Source organism: Bombina bombina, chromosome 1, assembly GCF_027579735.1.
Source record: "Bombina bombina isolate aBomBom1 chromosome 1, aBomBom1.pri, whole genome shotgun sequence".
In the NCBI taxonomy this organism is placed as follows: Eukaryota; Metazoa; Chordata; class Amphibia; order Anura; family Bombinatoridae; genus Bombina; species Bombina bombina.
The window spans coordinates 1,241,442,466-1,241,468,555 of NC_069499.1; the positions used below are offsets into that span (position 1 = coordinate 1,241,442,466).

The 26,090-nt window shown below is 38.8% G+C and overlaps 1 protein-coding gene across 1 annotated transcript in view; it reads left to right on the top strand.

Annotated features, from left to right (window-relative positions):
* CMIP (c-Maf inducing protein) overlaps positions 1-26,090 on the top strand; it is a 363,762-nt gene that overhangs the window by 261,848 nt on the left and 75,824 nt on the right. Inside the window, 4 exon segments of the mRNA XM_053700697.1 lie at positions 10,895-10,998; positions 13,100-13,204; positions 17,284-17,503; positions 17,506-17,636. Coding sequence (XP_053556672.1) covers positions 10,895-10,998; positions 13,100-13,204; positions 17,284-17,503; positions 17,506-17,636 — 560 coding nt within the window.

A 26,090-nucleotide genomic window follows, 5' to 3' on the forward strand; every position in this document is an offset into this window, starting at 1 on the left:
ATTTGCAAGCGTTATGCATTACCCCTGCTGCCCCCTTTATGTAAGCACCATGAAAAGTTAGAACCCCATTATGCCAGCAGTATGTCCAAGGGACATCTTAGATACCATGCATGGTCCTTTATATCAGGTACAGTATTGGATTTGGTAAGATCTTAAAGAGACAGTTTACTCAAAAAATGTCTTCCCTTTAATTTGTTCCCAGTGATCCACTTTACCTGCCGGAGTGTATTAAAGTGTTTGCAAGTATTTCCATTAGTTGAATGAACACAGACCCACGTAGCTAGCAGCATGCATCGTAATCCGGAAGTAAAATCCTCCAAAGGAAACCGCCACCTTGTAGCGAGATATAAAAGTAGTAACACTGTAATCCTCAAAAATAGCTTGGAGTGCCGTAGCCCATGCAGTGGATCAGTCCGCAGTACAGTGAGGAACGTAAGAAAGACGGCAGGCACTACTTCCAAAATCAAATCTTTAAAAGTTTGAATTTATTCAGGATATATAAAAAAGTATTTCCATTACCCTTATATTGGCATTTGAAATAGTTTATTTAGCCTGTAATATCCCCACCCATCCTGAAAGTTTTTGGCCTCAAGGCCAAGCTGTGTTAACACAGCCAATAGAATAAATTGCACTCCCATTGGGTTATAGAAGAGATAAGGTAATAAAATGTTAATTTTCCATTGTTCTCTCTAAGTATTGGTGATTTGTTTATGGACAGATATAAGATAAAGAAGCATGTATATTTACACAATGTGATAAAGTAATGAGATCTGATTATACCTACAAGCTCAACCCATTTTATTAGGTTGTAGCTTTAAAACACATCAGCTAATTCATATACACAAATAAGCCTTAAAAAAACAAATTTCAAACTTTTTATACTCTGCAGTTGGTAAAAAAGTAATTGGAAACACATTAATGGAAACACTATTTTATAGTATACTGTCCCTTTAAGTCAGGTTATGGCCCCTACATCTCCATTATTCCAACGGTATGCCCAAATGAAACCGCATATGCCATACATGTCCTTGCAGCTCACACTTTGCCAGATGTATTCCCAGATGAGACAGCATGTTACATACATGTCCCTGCAGTTCCCAATTTGTCAACTGTATTCCAAGAGTAGACAGCATATTGCATACATGCCCCTGCAGTTCCCAATTTGTCAACTGTATTCCAAAAGTAGACAGCATATTGCATACATGCCCCTGCAGTTCCCAATTTGTCAACTGTATTCCAAGAGTAGACAGCATATTGCATACATGCCCCTGCAGTTCCCAATTTCAACTGTATGTCAAAATGATACTGCATATGCCATACATGCCTCTGCAGCTCACAGATGATGTGTGACATACATGTCCCTGCAGCTCCCAGTTTGTCAACTGTATTCCCAGAGAAGAAAGCATGTTACATACATGTCCCTGCAGCTCCCAATTTTTTCAACTGTATGCCCAAATGAGACAACATGTGACATACATGTCCCTGCAGATCAGTTTGTCAACTGTATACCCAGATGAGACTTGTGCCATACATGTCCTGCAACTCAGTTTGTCAGTTGTATACCTAGATGAGACTTGTGACATACATGTTCTGCAACTCACAGTTTGTCAGTTGTATACCCAGGTGAGACCACAGATGACATACATATTCTTACAGTTCACATGAAGTCTGTAAGTTTATGTAAGGGCCTCATATCAAATGCGTGGCCTCTGTAGTCCCCTATATGCCCTGGGGAAACCTGCAGATGCATGGAGCCTGGTGGCTACTTTATGTTAGCTGTATGCAAAATCAGACTTCAGAAATCAATTTAAAGCATAAACAAAAAAGCAATAACAGAATAAGAACTGGGCCCCTTGCTGTCATAGGCCCCTTTTGCTTGCACCGGCTTTATCCATCTATTGTTTGCATATTAGTGTGAGTCTGTTAATATTTCATGGAGGCAAACATTCAATGTAAGCTATCTTTGAGGCAGTGATGAGAATAAATGTAAATATGTTTTGCTATAATAAATGCATGTAACTATTTTTCAATAAATGGAAGTTAAGTTGTGGTAAATACAGATTCTAAAATATATCAACTTATCCAGAATTGCTCTTTGTTGTTCAAGTATGTAAATAATATATATATCATGTGTTGTTCATTACTGTAAGATTTGGATATTTACATGATTTCTTCTCTATGAATACTAAGCTTCTGAGAGGATTTTTGGGAGATTCCAGGGGTGCAACCCTGTTTCTGTGCACCTGACCCGTCATAGACACATTATTTATGTCTCTGGGCTGGTGAGATTCTTTAAGAATGCTCGCCAGTACTTCTATTTCCCTAGAAGATTTCTATAAAGCCACTTTTTATAAAGTTGCTAAGGGCCGTATACTGCATTTTCGTATGGGAAGGAGGTGCATACATTACAAAAGGGCACAGTGAAAATCGTAATTTAAAGACCATACAAGAAGAAGAATTTAATCATTTACACAAAAATATGCAGAAAAAATTGTATTGTTAATGTGCATCTAAAATCGTAACAACATTGTTCACCAAAAATAATATTTTATCTAAAATGTAATATGATTTATTCCTGTGTAATTTGGCGAGACAACCTGTTTTCAGGGTCAAAAGTGGCTTTATAGAATTCCACCACGGAAATAGAAGTACTGGCGATCATTCGTAGCGAATCTCACCAGCCCAGAGACATTTACAGAATCGGGCCCTAAGAAACTACCTTTCACTGTGGGGGGGTGATCCTTGGCAAAAACAAATGTCAATATCAGTATCAATAAGTGACTAGGTTTGATGCAAGACATTCTCTGATCTTGTTCTATTTCCCATGGAATAAAAAAATGTATCATCTATTTGTAAGCTAAACAAATATGTTTTCATATCTGCAATGAATTGATCAATGTCACAGTGCTTTCTTGAACAGTGCCAAGCTTAAAATCGTAACAATGCACTGTCTATGTTTACAGAGATGGGACCAAAGGGTATTAAGCAATTGCACAATATGAATAAAATGTATTTAAAGGGACACAAAAACCAAATTTTTACTTTCATGATTCAGATCGAGCATGCAATTTCTCTTGTTAAGTGTATCCAGTCCACGGATCATCCATTACTTGTGGGGTATTCTCCTTCCCAACAGGAAGTTGCAAGAGGATCACCCACAGCAGAGCTGCTATATAGCTCCTCCCCTCACTGCCATATCCAGTCATTCTCTTGCAACTCTCAACAAAGATGGACTTAGTAAGAGGAGAGTGTGTATTATAGTTAGTTTTTTAACTTCAATCAAAAGGAGAAACTCCTCCCAATAAATATTCTGGAGTTAAGAGCAATATTCAATGCTCTTCTGGCTTGGCCTCAGCTAGCAACACTGAGGTTCATCAGATTTCAGTCGGACAACATCACGACTGTGGCTTACATCAACCATCAAGGGGGAACCAGGAGTTCCCTAGCGATGTCAGAAGTCTCCAAGATAATTCGCTGGGCAGAGACTCACTCTTGCCACCTGTCAGCGATCCATATCCCAGGTGTAGAGAACTGGGAGGCGGATTTTCTAAGTCATCAGACTTTTCATCCGGGGGAGTGGGAACTCCATCCGGAGGTGTTTGCTCAATTGGTTCTCCGTTGGGGCAAACCAGAATTGGATCTCATGGCGTCTCACCAGAACGCCAAGCTTCCTTGTTACGGATCCAGGTCCAGGGACCCAGAAGCGGCACTGATAGATGCTCTAGCAGCGCCTTGGTTCTTCAACCTGGCTTATGTGTTTCCACCGTTTCCTCTGCTCCCTCGTCTGATTGCCAAAATCAAACAGGAGAGAGCATCGGTGATATTGATAGCGCCTGCGTGGCCACGCAGGACCTGGTATGCAGACCTAGTGGACATGTCATCCTTTCCACCATGGACTCTGCCTCTTAGACAAGACCTTCTAATACAAGGTCCTTTCAATCATCCAAATCTACTTTCTCTGAGACTGACTGCATGGAGATTGAACGCTTGATCCTATCAAAGCGTGGCTTCTCTGAATCAGTAATTGATACCTTAATACAGGCACGAAAGCCTGTCACCAGGAAAATTTACCACAAGATATGGCGTAAATATCTTCATTGGTGTGAATCCAAGAATTACTCATGGAGTAGGGTTAGGATTCCTAGGATATCGTCCTTCCTCCAAGAGGGTTTGGACAAAGGATTATCAGCTAGTTCTTTAAAGGGACAGATTTCTGCTCTGTCTATTCTTTTACACAAGCATCTGGCAGAAGTTCCAGACGTTCAGGCATTTTGTCAGGCTTTAGTTAGAATTAAGCATGTGTTTAAAACTGTTGCTCCTCCATGGAGCTTAAACTTGGTTCTTAAAGTTCTTCAAGGGGTTCTGTTTGAACCCCTTCATTCTATTGATATCAAACTTCTTTCATGGAAAGTTCTTTTTCTGATGGCTATTTCCTCGGCTCGAAGAGTCTCTGAGTTATCTGCCTTACATTGTGATTCTCCTTATCTGATCTTGTTCTGCGTACAAAACCTGGGTTTTTACCTAAGGTGGTTTCTAACAAGAATATCAATCAAGAGATTGTTGTTCCATCATTATGTCCTAATCCTTCTTCAAAGAAGGAACGTCTTTTGCATAATCTAGACGTAGTCCATGCCTTGAAGTTTTACTTACAGGCTACTAAAGATTTTCGTCAAACATCTAACCTGTTTGTTGTTTACTCTGGACAGAGGAGAGGTCAGAAGGCCTCAGCAACCTCTCTTTCTTTTTGGCTTCAGAGTATAATCCGTTTAGCCTATGAGACTGCTGGACAGCAGCCTCCTGAAAGGATTACAGCTCATTCTACTAGAGCTGTGGCTTACACCTGGGCCTTTAAAAATGAGGCCTCTGTTGAACAGATTTGCAAGGCTGCAACTTGGTCTTCCCTTCATACTTTTTCCAAATTTTACAAATTTGATACTTTTGCTTCTTCGGAGGCTGTTTTTGGGAGAAAGGTTCTACAGGCAGTGGTTCCTTCCGTTTAAGTTCCTGCCTTGTTCCTCCCATCATCAGTGTACTTTAGCTTTGGTATTGGTATCCCACAAGTGGACTGGATACACTTAACAAGAGAAAACATAATTTATGCTTACCTGATAAATTTATTTCTCTTGTAGTGTATCCAGTCCACGGCCCGCCCTGTCCTTTTCAGGCAGGTCTAAATTTTAATTAAACTACAGTCACCACTGCACCCTATGGTTTCTCCTTTTCTCGGCTTGTTTCGGTCGAATGACTGGATATGGCAGTGAGGGGAGGAGCTATATAGCAGCTCTGCGTGGGTGATCGTCTTGCAACTTCCTGTTGGGAAGGAGAATATCCCACAAGTAATGGATGATCCGTGGACTGGATACACTACAAGAGAAATAAATTTATGAGGTAAGCATAAATTATGTTTTTAAGCAACTTTCTAATTTACTCCTATTATAAAATTTTTCTTTGTTCTCTTGCCATCTTTATTTAAACGGAATGTACGCATAGGAGCCGGCCCATTTTTGGTTCAACACCTGGGTAGCGCTTGCTGATTGGTTGCCAAAAATGGTAACATTCCTTCTTTTTTAAATAAAGATACCAAGAGAACAAAGAAAAATTGATAATAGGAGTAAAATAGAAAGTTGCTTAAAATTACATGCTCTATCTGAATCATGAAAGAAAAAAATTGGGTTTCATATCCCTTTAAACTGATTTCCACTATATTAAAATATGACATATTTCTGCCTGCATTGTAACTATATATAAACTGTTGATATTATAAATTGGAAATGTATTCAGTCAACTGCAATGACATGCACCAACTTGTTTACGGCTCATATCCCAGATTTGAATAGAAACACTTCTGCTATTTGGTTGGAAAATGCTTCTATAGGAGGTCTAAGGACTCTTTCCGTACACATGACCAATTAAGCATAAGGTGGTTTATTAGGGGCATTCCTGTCTTGCATGTGCTTATCAAGCCATTGGCAATGACTGGTCATGGTATGTTACTGCTGCTTTGAGCTCATGCACATTACCAGCTCCTGAGTGCAAGGCCAGTATTCCCATTAGGCAACATAGGCTTCTGTGTAGGGGACTCTCACCTGCTGAGAGTGCTTCTTGGAAACTTTATAACACTGAATCATACTGATATAGGCATCTGCTATCTCAGAAAATGGTAAATTAAACAACTTTATTTATTGCCATTCGATGTGAAAATTAAAAATATTAGTTTCATTGATGAAAAAACATGAATGTAATACTTACTTTAGTATCTTTTATATAACTACAACTTTGCCACTGCACACTCCGGGAGCCCCGACACTGACACTTTCCCCCCCCCCCCCCCCTGACGTTTTCTTTCGCCGTTGTCCTATACAAATTGTGGCATGCTTTAATGAAAAAAAAAAAAGAGAAAAAATCTTTTGTGCATGACGTTGGTAACGCATGTGCAAAAGATCCATTTTTTTTTTCACTGAAACATGCCAAAATGCCACGATTTTGATTGGACAACGGCGAAAAAAGTCATGGGGAAAAAAAGTGTCTTTGTGTCGGGGCTGCCGGAGCTTGCAGTAGCAAAGTAACAGTTATTTAAAAGTTACTAAAGTAAGTTTTAACTCTATGTTTTTTCATCAATGAAACGAATATTATTTTTAAATTTCACATCAAATGGCTAAATTATAAAGGTGTTGCATTTCCCATCACTAAGCATTTTATGTTGACTTGGCTGAACAACATGCAAGTACTTTATTATTTAGCATTGTGTATGTTATATTGTCAGCTCTGATTGAGAAACTAAAGGACAGTTTACTTGGATTATGAGTGAGCTCTCATATGACCAGGAGCTTTATTAGTTTGCATTATTGACATGTGACAGACAGGCTTCACAGGGGCTAATAAAATGAGTTTCAGCTTGTTTGGCAATGACACATACATCAGCTGACACCATACCACATTATTGTGCTTCTTTTTACACAATGAAGACTGTCTTACTTTTGCAATTAACTATTGACTGAGAGAGCACATTTTGTTACATTGTATTTAGCTTGATACTTTCATTTTCATCACTATTCATTTTACCCTAATGTATTAAAATCAGCATTTTGGAGAGAATCTTTATTTTATTAATCCAGTTAATATAATTTAGGTACAGAGCATACAGTTTTTTTAAAAAAAGTTTCCAATTTACTTCTATTATCAAATGTGCTTTATTCCTATGGTATTCTTTGTTGAAGAGATACCTAGTTCGGCATCTGGAGCACTACATAGCAGGAAATATTGCTGCCATCTCTTGCAAATGGATAACATTCTTGCAAAACTGCTGCCATATAGTACTCAAGAAATCTGCACACGTCCCTGTCTTTAAATAAAAAACAATAAGAGAACGAATAAAAATTGACAATAGCAGTAAATAAGAAAGTTGGTTATAATTGCATGATCTGTCTGAATCATTAAAGACAATTTTTAATTTCATATCCCTGTAAAGGGACAGTCTACACCAGAATTGTTATTGTTTAAAAATATAGATAATCCCTTTATTACCCATTCCCCAGTTTATAACCAACACAGTTATATTAATACACTTTTTACCTCTGTGATTATCTTGTATCTAAGCCTCTGCAAACTGTCCCCTTATTTCACTTCTTTTGACAGACTTGAATTTTAGTTAATCAGTGCTAACTCCTAGGTAACTCCACAGCGTAAGCACTTGAACTGACGCCCTTTAGCTGTGAAAAACTGTCAAATGCATAGGAGGCTGCCTTCAATGGCTTAGAAATTATCATATGAAAAAAGTTTAGAAAAGGTCTTAGGCCAATATTCTGTATTGAAGAGATACTTAGGTAGGCATCTGGAGTACTACATGGCAGGACATAGTGCTGCGATCTATTGCTCTTGCAAATGGATAACATTCTTGCAAAACATCTGCCATATAGTGGTCTCAAAATGGGACAGCTCCTAAGCATACATCCATGCTTTTCAACAAAAGATACCAAGATATGGAAGAAAAACTGATAATATAGGTAAATTAGAAAGTTGCTTAAAATCCCATTCCTTATCTGAATCATGAAATAAACATTTTGGGTTTCATATCCCTTTAACACACAATAGCGTTAATATGTTTGAGCTCCTCTTGTAATCTAGGTCTGAAAGGGCATTCTTGTATCTTTAAATACAATGAACTCTTATAAACCTTCTTACACAAGCACATTGCCATTTAAAAAGGCACTTAAAGGGACAGTCTACAATAGAATTTGTATTGTTTTAAAAGATACATAATCCCTTTATTACCCATTTCCCAGTTTTGCATAACCAACACAGTTATATTAGTATGCTTTTTACCTCTGTGATTACCTTGTATCTAAAAACCTTCTTCCAGCCCCCTGATCACATGACTTTGACTATTTATTATCTATTGACTTGCATTTAGCATTGTGTTGTGCTAAATCTTAAATAACTCCCTGGGCGTTAACACAGTTTTATCTATATGGCCCACATGTACTTTCAGTCTCTTGTTGTGAAAAGCAATTTAAAAAGTATGTGATTAAGAAGGCAGCCCTCAGGGACTTAGAAATTAGCGTATGAGCCTACCTAGGTTTAGTGTCAACTAAGAATACTAAGAGAACAAAGCAAATTTGATGATAAAAGTAAATTGGAAAGTCGATTAAAATTACATGCCCTATCTGTATAATGAAAGTTTAATTTTAACTAGACTGTCCCATTAAGATGATACTGACATTGATTAAATATTTAAGCACATTAAGACCTTTCATAAACTTTTATTTTCAGAGAGAAACAACTCACACAGACACATGCACACAAAAAACGCACTCTAGAGATCCACAGTCTCAGGCACCATCACACATTACCTGTCTCATCGCAAAGCGCCAGCACATAGCCCAGTCCCTTCTCTCACTCTGCAGACAGACCCTGGGTTGGCGGTCACAGCTGTAGCCTGCTCAAGTGGGCCAACATTATACACTGGATTTTTCTTTGCATAAATGTTTTGTAGAATATCCATTTATAAAGCCCATACAGTTTGTTGTTTTTTTAAATGTATTGCTTTGCTTATTTTGAAATAATATTGCACTGATTTTCAGACTCCTAACCAAGGCCAAAGTATTAGGATAATACTGACATATACCTACTCCAGCTTGCTCCCGTTTGTGTAAAGAGTCTTTTCATATGCAGAGGAAGGGGAGGGGGGAGTGTCTGCTATACAACCACTTTCAGTAAGAGATCCAGATAACCTTTTAAACAGAGCTAATTTGGGAGCTTCTAAGTAAGTTTTTAAACGGTTTTATACTGGATTTTGATATAAGTATCTGTGCATATTATTCTTTATAGTAGTATCTATTATCGTATGAATTAATTTTTAAGTAAACAGTTTACCAAAAAAATCTCTGCACTGTGGAGCAATGGTGTTTATCTTTTCATTGATTTTTTTTCGAATTAGGGGAATATAATTGGTACATATACATGAAGGACTTCAATGTTGTACTACAGTATATAGGCTAGATTTTATCAAACTCATTTTAGAGCATTTTTAAAGGAAAAACATGAAATAATAACGGTGGCTTTACCTTTATGGTACATCCAATAAACATAGTGTCCACAGCACTTGCTTCAAAATTTCTTCTTTATTTGGGAATGATTTTAGGGTACAAAAGACAGCAGTAATGTTTTGGGTTGTACACCCTTAGTCATACATTGTAGGTGCTAGCAGTGAGCCCCTGTCTGCGTTAGCATTTGCATTACTTTGGTGATACTGCTGGTATCTTTACATTGGATTTACCTTTATGGTATCAGGAGGTGTAATATATAGTGTTATGTTTTTATTTAGGACCCACTAAATTTTGAGAGAGGGGTGGGCCATGCAGGGAGAGGGTAATATATATTTTTTTTGTTGAGGGGCCCCCTAATTTGACTTGCCCAGGGTCTAAGAGTGAAGAAACTGTAAGCAACAGTATTTGCTTCTCGTATACTTTTTCTTAGACTAACCGCAGTCTTTAACACGTTTATTTGCTGCTGGACAGAACAGTTTAACTCATGTTGCAAATACTCATGGGAGCGGATGAGATAAAACTTTCTTTTACAGAGCCGTACAGGTTGGGTCTTTTTTTAAAAACAAACAATTTATAATAGTCTAGAAATAATGTTGAGTTTCATTACTTGACTTCCCATTGTTTTGGGTGTTGGTTCTACCTCAAAGACTAATAATAATGTTTCTTATGTGTATCATTTATTTAAAGAGATAATGTGGTAGAAAATGTACTTGCGCAAATTCATTCATTTTTAAGAGCATGTAACTATTTCACTACAACACAGAACTCTATATATTTAACCCCCAAAGGGGTTAAAAGCATATATAAAGTTTGCAATGTGTGTGGCTTCCTAACTGAGCACAGCCAGTGATTGTCTACTGATTGGCTCACAGGCTGCTCCACACTGCTGGTCTCTAGCAGGACCAGTCTACACCTTAGTCATCCTTAGCAAAGAACCTTTAAGAGGACTATGGTCTAGACTGTCCCTTTAACTCCAACACAAATTAATGTAACACATGGAGTGACAAACTAAAGCATGTAATTTGCACACTGCAATGTCCTTTAAAAGGCTGAACAAGGAAGAAAAAAACCTGCTACCCAAGAGAGGTAAAATGAGTGGTACCAGGTTCTAGAATACCAAAAGATGTTGCAGAACTCAGTTCATCACCATTTGGTAGAAAATTCCCAAATGCATCTGGTAGTTTGACTAAGCCTTGAACGCCGAATGCACTTCAGAGGAAATCCGAAACATTGCTGATAATATACTTGCTAACAGGATGCAAATGCAGAATAAAATGATATAAAGTAGCATTTTTATCAGGAGCCCCACGTGCCAGCAGCCTTTCAAATAAGTGTCTTCTTTTGTACAGGATTTCGGGAAGTGCCCTCGGTTAAGGCTGTTTACCCAGGAGTACATCCTGGCCTTGAATGAATTAAATGCAGGAATGGAGGTGGTGAAGAAATTTATTCAAAGGTTAGTATTGGGACCTGGTGACTGAATTGTTTTGTTTTATCTTTATGGGTTGGGTTTAAGGCTTGAATGAACATGTTTAAAGGGAAAGTAGTTTTTTTAAAAACAAATCTTTAATGTATTTATAAAATAGAAGTATATACAGCATTTATAAGAAAATATACAGTAAGTACACAAATCACAATAGAAGTAGAATTTGACAAGCCCAGTGGGTGATTATGTACATGAACAGGCCCTTTTTTCTGTCTCTGTAGTGACTGAGCGGTACAGAATACTTACCGCCGAGCCGCAGAGAGCGCAGCCATACTCGCCCTTCTCTGTTATAGCAGTCTTCCCACTGAATGACAAGTCACTATAGCAAAGAAGCAGGAGTGTATGCTTCTCTCTCACTATGTGGCAGGTGAACATGCCTTCTGATTGGTTATCTGCATACAGAAGCCAGTGTCTTGTCTTGTGTAATCGTTTAAGCCAGTTTCCTATTCAGAATTTCTATAAGAACTAATACTGAAGAGAGATACGCACGGTTTCAAAATGCATAATTACTACAGCATTCTATTAAAGGGACATGGACATATTACATTAACTTTAAAGCATCATTTCCGGTCCTTTATTGCTAGCACAGTTCACTGGGAAATTACATTATATGTATTTTTAATTTAAAGTGATACTATACTTGTATGTTTCCTCCTAAATGTGTTCCCAGGTATTATAATAGTTGCATAGTAATTTATAGGAAATGTTACCTTTAGGTCTATTCTTGCATTTGAAATAGGTGGCTCATTGAAACCACCACCCATTATGAACAATTCAGTACCCAAGTAATGGTGTTTGTTTATATAAAGAGGGGTCAGATATGCAGGTATGCTCTTGCTGTAGGCTCAGATAATTTAAATAGGCATGTTATTGAGAACAATGGATGGTGTTTTCAGTTAGCAAAAACAGCTATTTTAAATGCAAAAATATTTGTGAAGTAACAATTCCCCATATATTTAATATTGTTTCAGCTGATATAACAAGTTCTTGGAAACACATAAACCAAATTTCTAAAGTACAATGTCTATTGAAGGAACAATTTTCTTGCTGCTTTTTCATATTTTTTATGGATGAAATTTTTTTTTAAGCCTGTTCTTCTTTTCTTTGCCAGGAAAAATGATATAAAATCTGTTTACATTTCAATTCAAACGAATACAGCATTATTAGTTCATCACTTACTACTAAGGCTCGTTGACTAATTGGTACTTCTTGATACTGTGCAGTAGCTGAGAGCCCATGAGCATAAGTAGGAAGGATCTAGAAGTTAATGAGTAGTAATAGGAAGTATACAGTTAATACTGCTGTATTAGTTTAAACGTACACAACTTTTTTTTCTCAGGCCAAGATATTTTTTGTTTGTGTGTTGCTTGTTCGTATGGATTCTAAAAAACAACAACAAATTGAGCACAATCTCCCTTTAAACTCATTTCTTTTGCATTCAGAGATGCAGCAATTTGCTTTACCTCCTTTGCTTGGAGATTTATGAGCCATATAGCCCAAGAGATGATATTTAATGATGTAACAGTGGCTAATATGTCTCAATGGATAAAATGTAACCTCAACAATGTTGCCTGTTAGGTCTGCCATGTGTGGTAGCCCTCTTTGGTACTGAAAGGGTTAACCCTAACCTTTGCTCTAGGACTTTCAGTATGCTAGCTCTAACTACCATAAACATCTGACACTCTACTTCCTGTTCAAACACTTCCTTGTTGCTTGTTTTGTTGTGAAAGTTTAATGGGGGGAAAAAAGCAAACTCATAATACCTCCTTCAGTGTATTCACCAAATGATATCATACAGTTGTACCAAGTGATTAATATATATGATAAATCATTGCTCATGATCACCTCATAACAGTCAGCTTGAAAGTATTGTTATCTTGGTAATGCAAATAGTTTGAGAGAGGTGGGCTCCAAATGAAATCATCCTGTCCATATTTTGTAAAACTAATATAGATTTTATTTTTATTATAACTGTGTTCCAGAAAGCAGTTTATCATTTTCATCCTTTTTGTACATTCCATGAAATTGGTTTGGTTATAAAATTAGTAAAGATTCTCTTCTATGTCTCTAGCATGCATGGTCAAACAGGGAACTGCCCTCATCCACGCGTTTTGCCAAACCTAGTTGCAGTCTGTCTTGCTGCCATTTATTCATGCTATGAAGAATTCATCAACAGGTAAGTGGATATTGCACATTGACTGGCACTCATGGGAGATCATGGTATATATATGCCTGACAAATTACATTCTCTAAATTATTAGCATGTGATTTTAAGACTATTGGCCCTAGACAACTGTGTGTTTAACCCCAACAAAGGGGTTAAACACAGTATAAATCCTGCTCAGGACTCGCAAATCTGGTTTTGAGAGGAAAATGCCTCTGATCCAATCCCGAGCCGTATTTCTAGTGTGTGTAACCCCTTTGCACGGTTTAAACACAAAGTAGCTTATGGTCAATAGTTTTCAAATAATTTAAATTAGAGCCATGTAATGTTTCACTATAATTGCCCTTTAATAATGTTTTGGTTTCAGTCATAGACAAATTAAACATTATATGATATTGCCTGGAGGTAACTACAGTATCAACATTTTTGGTGCATTTAAAGGGATATGAAACCCAATTTTTTCTTTTGTGATTCAGATAGAGCATCCGATTTATAAAAAACTCTCTAATTTAATTCTATTACCATTTTTTTTCTTTGTTCTCTTGATATCTTTTTTTGTAAAAGCAGGGATGTATGTCTAGGAGCCGGCCCATTTCTGGAGCATTATATGGCAGCAGTTTTGCAAGAATGTTATCCATTTGCAAGAGCACTAGATGGCAGCACTATTTCCTTTCATGTAGTGCTCCTTATGCCTACCTTGGTATCTCTTCAACACAGAAGAGATTTCCCTTTAAAGGGACACTGAACCCAAATGTTTTCTTTGTGATTCAGATAGAGCATTCACTTTTAAGCAACATCTAATTTATTCCTATTATCAAATTTTCTTCATTCTCTTGGTATGTTTATTTGAAAAGCAAGAATTTATGTTTAGATGCCGGCCCATTTTTGGTGAACAACCTGGGTTGTCCTTACTGATTGGACAGCACCAATAAAAAAATTCTGTCCATGGTTCTGAATCACAAATTTGCTGGATCTTTAGCTTAGATGCCTTCTTCTTCAAATAAAGATATCAAGAGAACAAAGAAAATTTGATAATAGAAGTAAATTAGAAAGTTGCTTAAAATTGCATGCTCTATCTGAATTATGAAAGAAAAAATTTGGGTTCAGTGTCCCTTTAAGAAAAATATTTTACTCTTACACCAAATTTTCTATGATTGACTAAAGGTCTCTGGGCTTTCAAGATTCTCTTAACTATCCAGTACTAATGACCCACTGGTGGAATCGTCTAAATGCTGTTTTTACCTTGAGAACCATGTGTCTTGCAAAGGGACGTTCCCTGTTGTAATTTAAATTGTAATGTTGAATCACATAAAAAAAAACCTAACCAAACTGTACTGCAAAAATCATGTGTGTGTGTGTGTGTGTGTGTTTGTGTGTGTGTGTGTGTGTGTGTGTTTGTGTGTGTGTGTGTTTGTGTGTGTTTGTGTGTGTTTGTGTGTGTTTGTGTGTGTTTGTGTGTGTTTGTGTGTGTGTGTGTGTGTGTGTGTGTTTGTGTGTGTGTGTGTTTGTGTGTGTTTGTGTGTGTTTGTGTGTGTGTGTGTGTGTGTGTTTGTGTGTGTTTGTGTGTGTGTTTGTGTGTGTGTTTGTGTGTGTGTGTTTGTGTGTTTGTGTGTGGTGTTTGTGTGTGTGTGTGTGTGTTTGTGTGTGTGTGTTTGTGTGTGTGTGTGTTTGTGTGTGTGTGTGTTTGTGTGTGTTTGTGTGTGTGTGTGTGTGTGTTGTGTGTTGTGTGTTTTGTGTGTGTGTGTTTGTTGTGTGTGTTGTGGTGTGTGTGTGTGTGTGTTGTGTGTGTGTGTGTTTGTGTGTGTTTGTGTGTGTTTGTGTGTGTTTGTGTGTGTGTGTGTTTGTGTGTGTGTGTTTGTGTGTGTGTGTTTGTGTGTGTTTGTGTGTTGTGTTTGTGTGTGTGTGTGTGTGTGTGTTGGGGGGGGGATACTTATTACCTTAATAGAAAAACAGATGGACATGAAAATAGATACAGTTGTAAAATAATAAACAATTAAAAGATGGTAATCTGATTTGTATTTGCTGCAGTTTTTAAAGGGACACAAACTAACAACTTCCTAATTTGCTTCCATTATCAATTCTTTTTTGTTCTCTTGGCATCTTTTTGTTGAAAAGCAGGGACATAACCTCATGGAGTCTGCCCATTTTTGGAGCACTATATGGCAGGAGTTTTGCAAGAATGTTATCGTTTGCAAGAGAGATGGCAGCACTATATATTGCCATGTAGTGCTCCGGACTCCTACCTAGGTATCCCTTCAACAAAGAATACCATGTGAACAAAGTAAATTTGATAATAGAAGTAAATTGGAAACTTTTTTACATTTTGTGTTCCGTCTGAATCACAAAAGATAATTTTTTGGGTTTCATATCCCTTTAATTTTTAGAGTCTGCCCTCTGTTAACTTTGCTTTCCCAAGTGAAGTTTCCGGCAAACTTCATTACTTAAAATGGGAGGCATCTAGCAACTCGCATGGGACAGACCCTTTTTTTTTTTTTTTAGCTAATTCTTTGAGCCCCTAAGTGCCAGCGTGGTTTTGCACTTCCCATCTAGCGAATTTTAGGTAATTGAGCCCCATGTGTTTAATGAATTGGTGTGTACATTGTGCTAATATTTATTAATCCAAATAATTATGATACACCTTCTTGTTTCAGTGCTGCTTAAAGGGGCAGGCAAATTTAAGCTTTAAATATACAAAAACAAAATAAATATATTTCATTTAAATTTTTAAGTGATGCCTTAATCCCGACACATCACTTTTATTTACCTTTAATCTGTTTTTTTTTTTTTTTTGGTTTTATTTCGTTTTCCGCTTTATTATTCGGCAGCAGTCTATAGTAAATAGTTGCATATATATCGATTCTTTGGAGAAACTGAGGTAACGTTATCCCTTTACTCAACCCTGTTTAATTGGATTTTTGGCCTTTCATGCTGACCAGAATCCAACATTCCATTCACAGCTCATGAGGTTCAGACCAATTTATGCCACAGTACTTATCTTGCAATGTATTCAGTGTGAGGTTAGTAAAAACGTATAAATAGGCAAACATCTAAATCTCACAGATATCTGACAGTCTACTCCAAGATTTTTATTGTTTAAAAAGATCGATAACGCAATTACTACCCATTCCCCAGCCTTACACAACCAACATTGTTATATTAATATACTTTATCACCTTTAAACATCTAAATTTCTGCCTGTTTCTAAGCCACTGCAGGCTGCCTTTATCTCAGTGCATTTTTATGGCTTTTCACAGCGAGAAACTACTGGTTTGTGTGCCATATAGATAACATTATGCTCACTTTAGTGGAGTTATTTATGAGTCAGTACTGATTGACTATAATGCAAGTCTGTAAATTGAACTGAGATAAAGGGGCAGTCAGTGAAGGCTTAGATACAAGGTAATTACAGAGGTAAAAAGTATATATGACCGTGTTAGTTATTCAAAACTGGGGAATTGGTAATAAAGGGATTAACTATCTTTTTAAACAATAAACATTTTGGAGTAGACTTTCCCTTTAAATAATATATATAACATAAATTAGCTGACTTAATGGGATACTAACCCCCAATTTTTTCTTTAATGATTCAGATGGAGCATGCATTATTAAGCAACTTTCTAATTTACTCCTATTATCATGTTTTTTGTTTTGTTCTCTTGCTATCTTTATTTAAAAAGCAGGAATATGAATCTTAGAAGTCGCCCTATTTTGGGTTCAGAACCTGGGTTATGCTTGCTTATTGGTTTGCTAAATGTAGCCACCAATAAGCAAGCATTATCCAGGGTGCTGAACCTAAAATGTGCCGGCTCCTAAGCTTTAAACTCCTGCTTTTTAAATAAAGATAGCAAGAGAACGAAGAAAAATTGATAATTGGAGTAAGTTAGAAAGTTGCTTACAATTGCATTCTCTATCTGAATCATGAAAGAAAAAAATTTAGGTTTAGTATCCATTTAAATCTTTGATTGAAATTGAAGTTTAATACCGCTTTCCTGTTTTCAATATTTTTGAACTGTTAAAATGTTTGGTACATAGGACCTTGCCTTTTATTGATAACCCATGTACAAAGAAACTTCCATCTTATTGTCTTTAAGCCGGGACAATTCTCCAAGCTTGAAGGAAATCCGTAATGGCTGCCAACAGCAGTGTGACCGTAAAGCGAATATCCCTCTTCGCCTCCTCCACACCAACCCAGACCTTGTTTCCCAAGACGTGACATCTGTTGAATCCCGGCACAAATCTGTCATTACATCAAATGAGATTCATGTCGAAGTTGAGCGCAACAACACTGTCAATCAGAAGTTAAAGGCAAACAGGCGGCAATGGATAGCGAGCCCAATCTGATCGACTGTCTGCTCATTAGCCCCGCTTGCAGCACCATTAGCATTGAGCTGAGTCCACAGGCGGAACGCGTATTGGGATGTTACGTGGAAATTCTCAAGATGTTGTGAGTAGCTGAGATTTGGCAGATCATGCACACTTTAGTAGTTTACATTAGAATTGTGGTAAAGTCAATATCATTACATGAAATATTACTAACAATATTTTATCATTGCTATAAAAAATAATCAGTGTTTTGCCCTTGGATTATACCTGTTTTTTATGGATGTCATTTATGTCCCTTCCTGTTTTCTCACCTAATTTTACCTAAATATCTTTCATCTTCCTTCTCTCTCCTCTTTGTACTCTAGTCTTCTCTCTTGCCTGTGGCTCATACTGTGATTCATTAGTGCACATTTCTTGTTATATACCTTGGGTTTCTCTTATGCTTTATTGTCAGTGTCAACTGGTTCTTTCTCTCTCTTTTTTTACCCTGGATGACATTCCCCTGTCACTATCTTCCTTTTGCTTGGTTGTCATTCACTTTATTTAAGGGACATGAACTTAAAATGTTTCTTTTGTGATTCAGATACATCATGTGATTTTAAACAACTTTCCAATTTAGTTCTATTATACAATTTGCTTTGTTATTCTGCTATCCATTATTGAAGTAGCACTTCTGGGAACTAGCTGGACACAACTAGTGAACCAATGACAAGAGGCATTTATGTGCAGCCACCAATCAGAAGCTATCTCCTAGTCCTGAGCCTACCTAGGTATACTAAAGATACCAAGAAAATGAAGCAAATTAGATAAAAGAAATAAATTAAAAAGTTGTTTAAAATGACATGCTCTGTTTAAATCATGAAATAATATTTTGGGGTTTCAGGTCCCTTTAAGCCTGCCCGTTGCTAACTTTGTTCATGCTCCCTCCCGATGCCTGCTTGTTGCTCCCTCCCCGATGCCTGCTTGGTGCTCCCTCCCCCGATGCCTGCTTGACGCTCCCTCCCCTATACCTGTTTGGCGCTCCCTCTCTTATACATTCTTGGCACTCACTCCCCTATACCTGTCCCTCTCTTCCCTAGTCCTTACTATTATTTTTCCCTAGGTATGCTTGTCACTCCGTTCCCTAGGGTTGGCTCTTCTTTCCTTAGGCCTGGCTGATGCCTCTTTCCTTAGGCCTGGCTGATGCCTCTTTCCCTAGGCCTGGCTGATGCCTCTTTCCCTAGGCCTGACTTTCACACGCTTCCATAGACAAATAGAGATTTAAATGTATGATGGTTGGTTTATGCTGCATAATACATAACGTGTGGTGCAGCATGTTGTTTACAATATAGACACATTTTGAGTACAATTCTTACCCTGTTCCTGTTTCCCACAATGGAGATTTCTCCAACATAGGTGTGTCCGGTCCACGGCGTCATCCTTACTTGTGGGATATTCTCTTCCCCAACAGGAAATGGCAAAGAGCCCAGCAAAGCTGGTCACATGATCCCTCCTAGGCTCCGCCTACCCCAGTCATTCTCTTTGCCGTTGTACAGGCAACATCTCCACGGAGATGGGCTTAGAGTTTTTTAGTGTTTAACTGTAGTTTTTTATTATTCAATCAAGAGTTTGTTATTTTAAAATAGTGCTGGTATGTACTATTTACTCAGAAACAGAAAAGAGATGAAGATTTCTGTTTGTATGAGGAAAATGATTTTAGCAACCGTCACTAAAATCCATGGCTGTTCCACACAGGACTGTTGAGAGCAATTAACTTCAGTTGGGGGAACAGTGTGCAGACTTTTGCTGCTTGAGGTATGACACATTCTAACAAGACGATGTAATGCTGGAAGCTGTCATTTTCCCTATGGGATCCGGTAAGCCATGTTTTATTACGATCGTAAATAAGGGCTTCAAAAAGGGCTTATTAAGACTGTGGACTTTTTCTGGCTAAATCGATTCATTATTAACACATATTTAGCCTTGAGGAATCATTTTATCTGGGTATTTTGATATAATAATATCGGCAGGCACTGTTTTAGACACCTTATTCTTTAGGGGCTTTCCAAAGCATAGGCAGAGCCTCATTTTTCGCGCCGGTGTTGCGCACTTGTTTTTGAGAGGCATGGCATGCAGTCGCATGTGAGAGGAGCTCTGATACTTAGAAAAGACTTTCTGAAGGCGTCATTTGGTATCGTATTCCCCTTGGGGCTTGGTTGGGTCTCAGCAAAGCAGATACCAGGGGACTGTAAAGGGGTTAAAGTTCAAAACGGCTCCGGTTCCGTTATTTTAAGGGTTAAAGCTTCCAAATTTGGTGTGCAATACTTTTAAGGCTTTAAGACACTGTGGTGAAAATTTGTGAATTTTGAACAATTCCTTCATGTTTTTTCGCAATTGCAGTAATAAAGTGTGTTCAGTTTAAAATTTAAAGTGACAGTAACGGTTTTATTTTAAAACGTTTTTTTGTACTTTGTTATCAAGTTTATGCCTGTTTAACATGTCTGAACTACCAGATAGACTGTGTTCTGAATGTGGGGAAGCCAGAATTCCTATTCATTTAAATAAATGTGATTTATGTGATAATGACAATGATGCCCAAGATGATTCCTCAAGTGAGGGGAGTAAGCATGGTACTGCATCATTCCCTCCTTCGTCTACACGAGTCTTGCCCACTCAGGAGGCCCCTAGTACATCTAGCGCGCCAATACTCCTTACTATGCAACAATTAACGGCTGTAATGGATAATTCTGTCAAAAACATTTTAGCCAAAATGAACCCTTATCAGCGTAAGCGCGACTGCTCTGTTTTAGATACTGAAGAGCATGACGACGCTGATAACAAAATTTCTGAAGGGCCCCCAACCCAGTCTGATGGGGCCAGGGAGGTTTTGTCTGAGGGAGAAATTACTGATTCAGGGAACATTTCTCAACAAGCTGAACCTGATGTGATTGCATTTAAATTTAAGTTGGAACATCTCCGCATTCTGCTTAAAGGAGGTATTATCCACTCTGGATGATTGTGACAAGTTGGTCATCCCAGAGAAACTATGTAAAATGGACAAGTTCCTAGAGGTGCCGGGGCTCCCAGAAGCTTTTCCTATACCCAAGCGGGGTGGCGGACATTGTTAATAAAGAATGGGAAAGGCCCGGTATTCCTTTCGTCCCTCCCCCCATATTTAAAAAATTGTTTCCTATGGTCGACCCCAGAAAGGACTTATGGCAGACAGTCCCCCAAGGTCGAGGGAGCGGTTTCCACTTTAAACAAACGCACCACTATACCCATAGAGGATAGTTGTGCTTTCAAAGATCCTATGGATAAAAAATTAGAAGGTTTGCTTAAAAAGATGTTTGTTCAGCAGGGTTACCTTCTACAACCAATTTCATGCATTGTCCCTGTCGCTACAGCCGCATGTTTCTGGTTCGATGAGCTGATAAAGGCGGTCGATAGTGATTCTCCTCCTTATGAGGAGATTATGGACAGAATCAATGCTCTCAAATTGGCTAATTCTTTCACCCTAGACGCCACTTTTGCAATTGGCTAGGTTAGCGGCTAAGAATTCTGGGTTTGCTATTGTGGCGCGCAGAGCGCTTTGGTTGAAATCTTGGTCGGCTGATGCGTCTTCCAAGAACAAGCTACTTAACATTCCTTTCAAGGGGAAAACGCTGTTTGGCCCTGACTTGAAAGAGATTATCTCTGATATCACTGGGGGTAAGGGCCACGCCCTTCCTCAGGATCGGCCTTTCAAGGCAAAAAAATAAACCTAATTTTCGTCCCTTTCGTAGAAACGGACCAGCCCAAAGTGCTACGTCCTCTAAGCAAGAGGGGTAATACTTCTCAAGCCAAGCCAGCTTGGAGGACCAATGCAAGGCTGGAACAAGGGAAAGCAGGCCAAGAAACCTGCCACTGCTACCAAGACAGCATGAAATGTTGGCCCCCGATCCGGGACCGGATCTGGTGGGGGGCAGACTCTCTCTCTTCGCTCAGGCTTGGGCAAGAGATGTTCTGGATCCTTGGGCGCTAGAAATAGTCTCCCAAGGTTATCTTCTGGGAATTCAAGGGACTTCCCCCAAGGGGGAGGTTCCACAGGTCTCAGTTGTCTTCAGACCATATAAAAAGACAGGCATTCTTACATTGTGTAGAAGACCTGTTAAAAATGGGAGTGATTCATCCTGTTCCATTAAGAGAACAAGGGATAGGGTTCTACTCCAATCTGTTCATAGTTCCCAAAAAAGAGGGAACGTTCAGACCAATCTTAGATCTCAAGATCTTAAACAAGTTTCTCAAGGTTCCATCGTTCAAGATGGAAACCATTCGAACTATTCTTCCTTCCATCCAGGAAGGTCAATTCATGACCACGGTGGATTTAAAGGATGCGTATCTACATATTCCTATCCACAAGGAACATCATCGGTTCCTGAGGTTCGCATTCCTGGACAAACATTACCAGTTCGTGGCGCTTCCTTTCGGATTAGCCACTGCTCCAAGGATTTTCACAAAGGTACTAGGGTCCCTTCTAGCTGTGCTAAGACCAAGGGGCATTGCTGTAGTACCTTACTTGGACGACATTCTAATTCAAGCGTCGTCCCTTCCTCAGCAAAGGCTCACACGGACATTGTCCTGGCCTTTCTCAGATCTCACGGATGGAAAGTGAACGTGGAAAAGAGTTCTCTATCTCCGTCAACAAGGGTTCCCTTCTTGGGAACAATAATAGACTCCTTAGAAATGAGGATTTTTCTGACAGAGGCCAGAAAAACAAAAGCTTCTAGACTCTTGTCGGATACTTCATTCCGTTCCTCTTCCTTCCATAGCTCAGTGCATGGAAGTGATCGGGTTGATGGTAGCGGCAATGGACATAGTTCCTTTTGCGCGCATTCATCTAAGACCATTACAACTGTGCATGCTCAGTCAGTGGAATGGGGACTATACAGACTTGTCTCCGAAGATACAAGTAAATCAGAGGACCAGAGACTCACATCCGTTGGTGGCTGTCCCTGGACAACCTGTCACGAGGGATGACATTCCGCAGACCAGAGTGGGTCATTGTCACGACCGACGCCAGTCTGATGGCTGGGGCGCGGTCTGGGGATCCCTGAAAGCTCAGGGTCTTTGGTCTCGGGAAGAATCTCTGTTACCGATAAATATTCTGGAACTGAGAGCGATATTCAATGCTCTCAAGAGGCTTGGCCTCAGCTAGCGAGGGCCAAGTCATACGGTTTCAATCAGACAACATGACAACTGTTGCGTACATCAACCATCAGGGGGGAACAAGGAGTTCCCTGGCGATGGAAGAAGTGACCAAAATCATTCTATGGGCGGAGTCTCACTCCTGCCACCTGTCTGCTATCCACATCCCAGGAGTGGAAAATTGGGAAGCGGGATTTTCTGAGTCGTCAGACATTGCATCCGGGGGGAGTGGGAACTCCATCCAGAAATCTTTGCCCAAGTCACTCAGCTGTGGGGCATTCCAGACATGGATCTGATGGCCTCATCGTCAGAACTTCAAAGTTCCTTGCTACGGGTCCAGATCCAGGGATCCCAAGGCGGCTCTAGTGGATGCACTAGTAGCACCTTGGACCTTCAAACTAGCTTATGTGTTTCCCGCCGGTTTCCTCTCATCCCCAGGCTGGTAGCCAGGATCAATCAGGAGAGGGCGTCGGTGATCTTGATAGCTCCTGCGTGGCCACGCAGGACTTGGTATGCAGATCTGGTGAATATGTCATCGGCTCCACCTTGGAAGCTACCTTTGAGACGAGACCTTCTTGTTCAGGGTCCGTTCGAACATCCGAATCTGGTTTCACTCCAGCTGACTGCTTGGAGATTGAACGCTTGATCTTATCGAAGCGAGGGTTCTCAGATTCTGTTATCGATACTCTTGTTCAGGCCAGAAAGCCTGTAACTAGAAAGATTTACCACAAAATTTGGAAAAAATATATCTGTTGGTGTGAATCTAAAGGATTCCCTTGGGACAAGGTTAAGATTCCTAGGATTCTATCCTTCCTTCAAGAAGGAGTTGGACAAAGGACTATCTGCAAGTTCCCTGAAGGGGACAGATTTCTGCCTTGTCTGTGTTACTTCACAAAAAGCTGGCCGCTGTGCCAGATGTTCAAGCCTTTGTTCAGCTCTGGTTAGAATTAAGCCTGTTTACAAACCTTTGACTCCTCCTTGGAGTCTCAATTTAGTTTCTTTCAGTTCTTCAGGGGGTTCCGTTTGAACCCTTGCATTCCGTTGATATTAAGATATTATCTTGGAAAGTTTTGTTTTTAGTTGCAATTTCTTCTGCTAGAAGAGTTTCCAGAATTATCTGCTCTGCAGTGTTCTCCTCCTTATCTGGTGTTCCGTGCAGATAAGGTGGTTTTTACGTACTAAACCTGGTTTTCTTCCAAAAGTTGGTTCTAATAAAAACATTAACCAGGAGATTATCGTACCTTCTCTGTGTCCGAAACCAGTTTCAAAGAAGGAACGTTTGTTGCACAATTTGGATGTTGTTCGCGCTCTAAAAATTCTATTTAGATGCTACAAAGGATTTTAGACAAACATCTTCCTTGTTTGTTGTTTATTCCGGTAAAAGGAGAGGGCAAAAAGCAACTTCTACCTCTCTCTCTTTTTGGATTAAAAGCATCATCAGATTGGCTTATGAGACTGCCGGACGGCAGCCTCCCGAAAGAATCACAGCTCATTCCACTAGGGGCTGTGGCTTCCACATGGGGCCTTCAAGAACGAGGCTTCTGTTGATCAGAATTATGTAGGGCAGCGACTTGGTCTTCACTGCACACTTTTACCAAATTTTACAAGTTTGATACTTTTGCTTCTTCTGAGGCTATTTTTGGGAGAAAGGTTTTGCAAGCCGTGGTGCCTTCCATTTAGGTGACCTGATTTGCTCCCTCCCTTCATCCCGTGTCCTAAAGCTTTGGTATTGGTTCCCACAAGTAAGGATGACGCCGTGGACCGGACACAACCTATTGTTGGAGAAAACAGAATTTATGTTTACCCCTGATAAATTACTTTCTCCAACGGTGTGGTGTCCGGTCCACGGCCCGCCCTGGTTTTTTTAATCAGGTCTTGATAATTTATTTTCTTTAACTACAGTCACCACGGTACCATATGGTTTATCCTATGCAAATATTCCTCCTTAACGTCGGTCGAATGACTGGGGTAGGCGAGCCTAGGAGGGATCATGTTGACCATCTTTGCTGGGCTCTTTGCCATTTCCAGTTGGGGAAGAGAATATCCCACAAGTAAGGATGACGCCGTGGACCTGGACACACCGTTGGGAGAAAGTAATTTATCAGGTAAACATAAATTCTGTTTTTTTTAAAAACTAGGTTTCTGGGCAATACAGCCAATCTCAGGACATATTGGTCAAACCATTATCCTGTGTGGGCACCTGTTGCTATGGTGAATGAGTGAATAAAGTTGTGATCTCATTGAAGATAATTGCTCCAAATATATTGTAGATAATTGCTCCAAATATATGGCCTCTGACTGATGTGCCTACAGCCCACTACAAAGCATAACACATTTTAAAACTTTAAAACAAGAATATTAACCTTGTTGAGAGTCTTTTCTGTTTGATGTTATGGAATTATGTGGTGTTTCTTGTATTGGCAGTCAATAGTAACAGGGCCATTTCAATAAGTATACACACATGCATGCTTTTACATATAGATCTACGTCAATTGTGTTACTTGTTATGATTTCAGTCCATTCTCTATAAAAATAAAGGGCATTTCTTGCTTTTTATCTATAAATCTGGGAAAAGTTCTTAAAGGGTTTTTCCCTGGTTGCAACAAATACGGGATATTTTAAAATGTTTTTTTTTTTTTTTTCGATAGTATAAAAGAAACATTTGTGGTGCTTGCAACAAATATTTTGTTTATGCATGTGGGGTCTGTCAATGCCCACCAATGAAGCTGTGAGGGTTGGCCATATGAGCCAGTAAGTGATCCTTCCATAGTCATGAGCTGTGCATGGACATGTTTTTCCTATAAGTTCCAATATAATCAGCTTTACCTTAACCTTTTTTCTGTAAGAAAATATAAAATAATTTCAGATGTTCAGCTAGCATGCTTTTTTTTTTTTTTAGGTACGATATACATTTTTGGAGGTTAATTTCCCTTTAAAGTTAAAACTTTACTTTAATTCCTCATAAAATATTTAATTATGCAAAAAATAAAAATCTAATCTGCTCTTCCTGCAATTTAACTGTGAAAACTGAGAGGCTGGTATGGATTTTGCAGTATTCTAAACATCTACTGTCAAATTCTGTTTCTCTATATGTTTCAATGAGTAGAATAAGTACAAAAAGGCCCATCATTTTCCTGTCATTTAAAAAAAAAATGGTTGGTTTTCGAAATGTAACTGAGTTTCTATAAAGTAATGGGTGGCAGAATGTTTAAACGTTAAGTCCCCTAATTCAAACATGGTTGCGTCTATTACCTGATAGAAACGAAAGTACTTTATAGAAACTAAACGTTTACACTTGCAGTTATACTTTCAATCTGTAAACTACTATATAATTAGAAAAATACAGCTACATATTATTCCAAGGCTAATCTTTGCTTTAAATACATTATATGCCTAGTATGTATTTACTGTT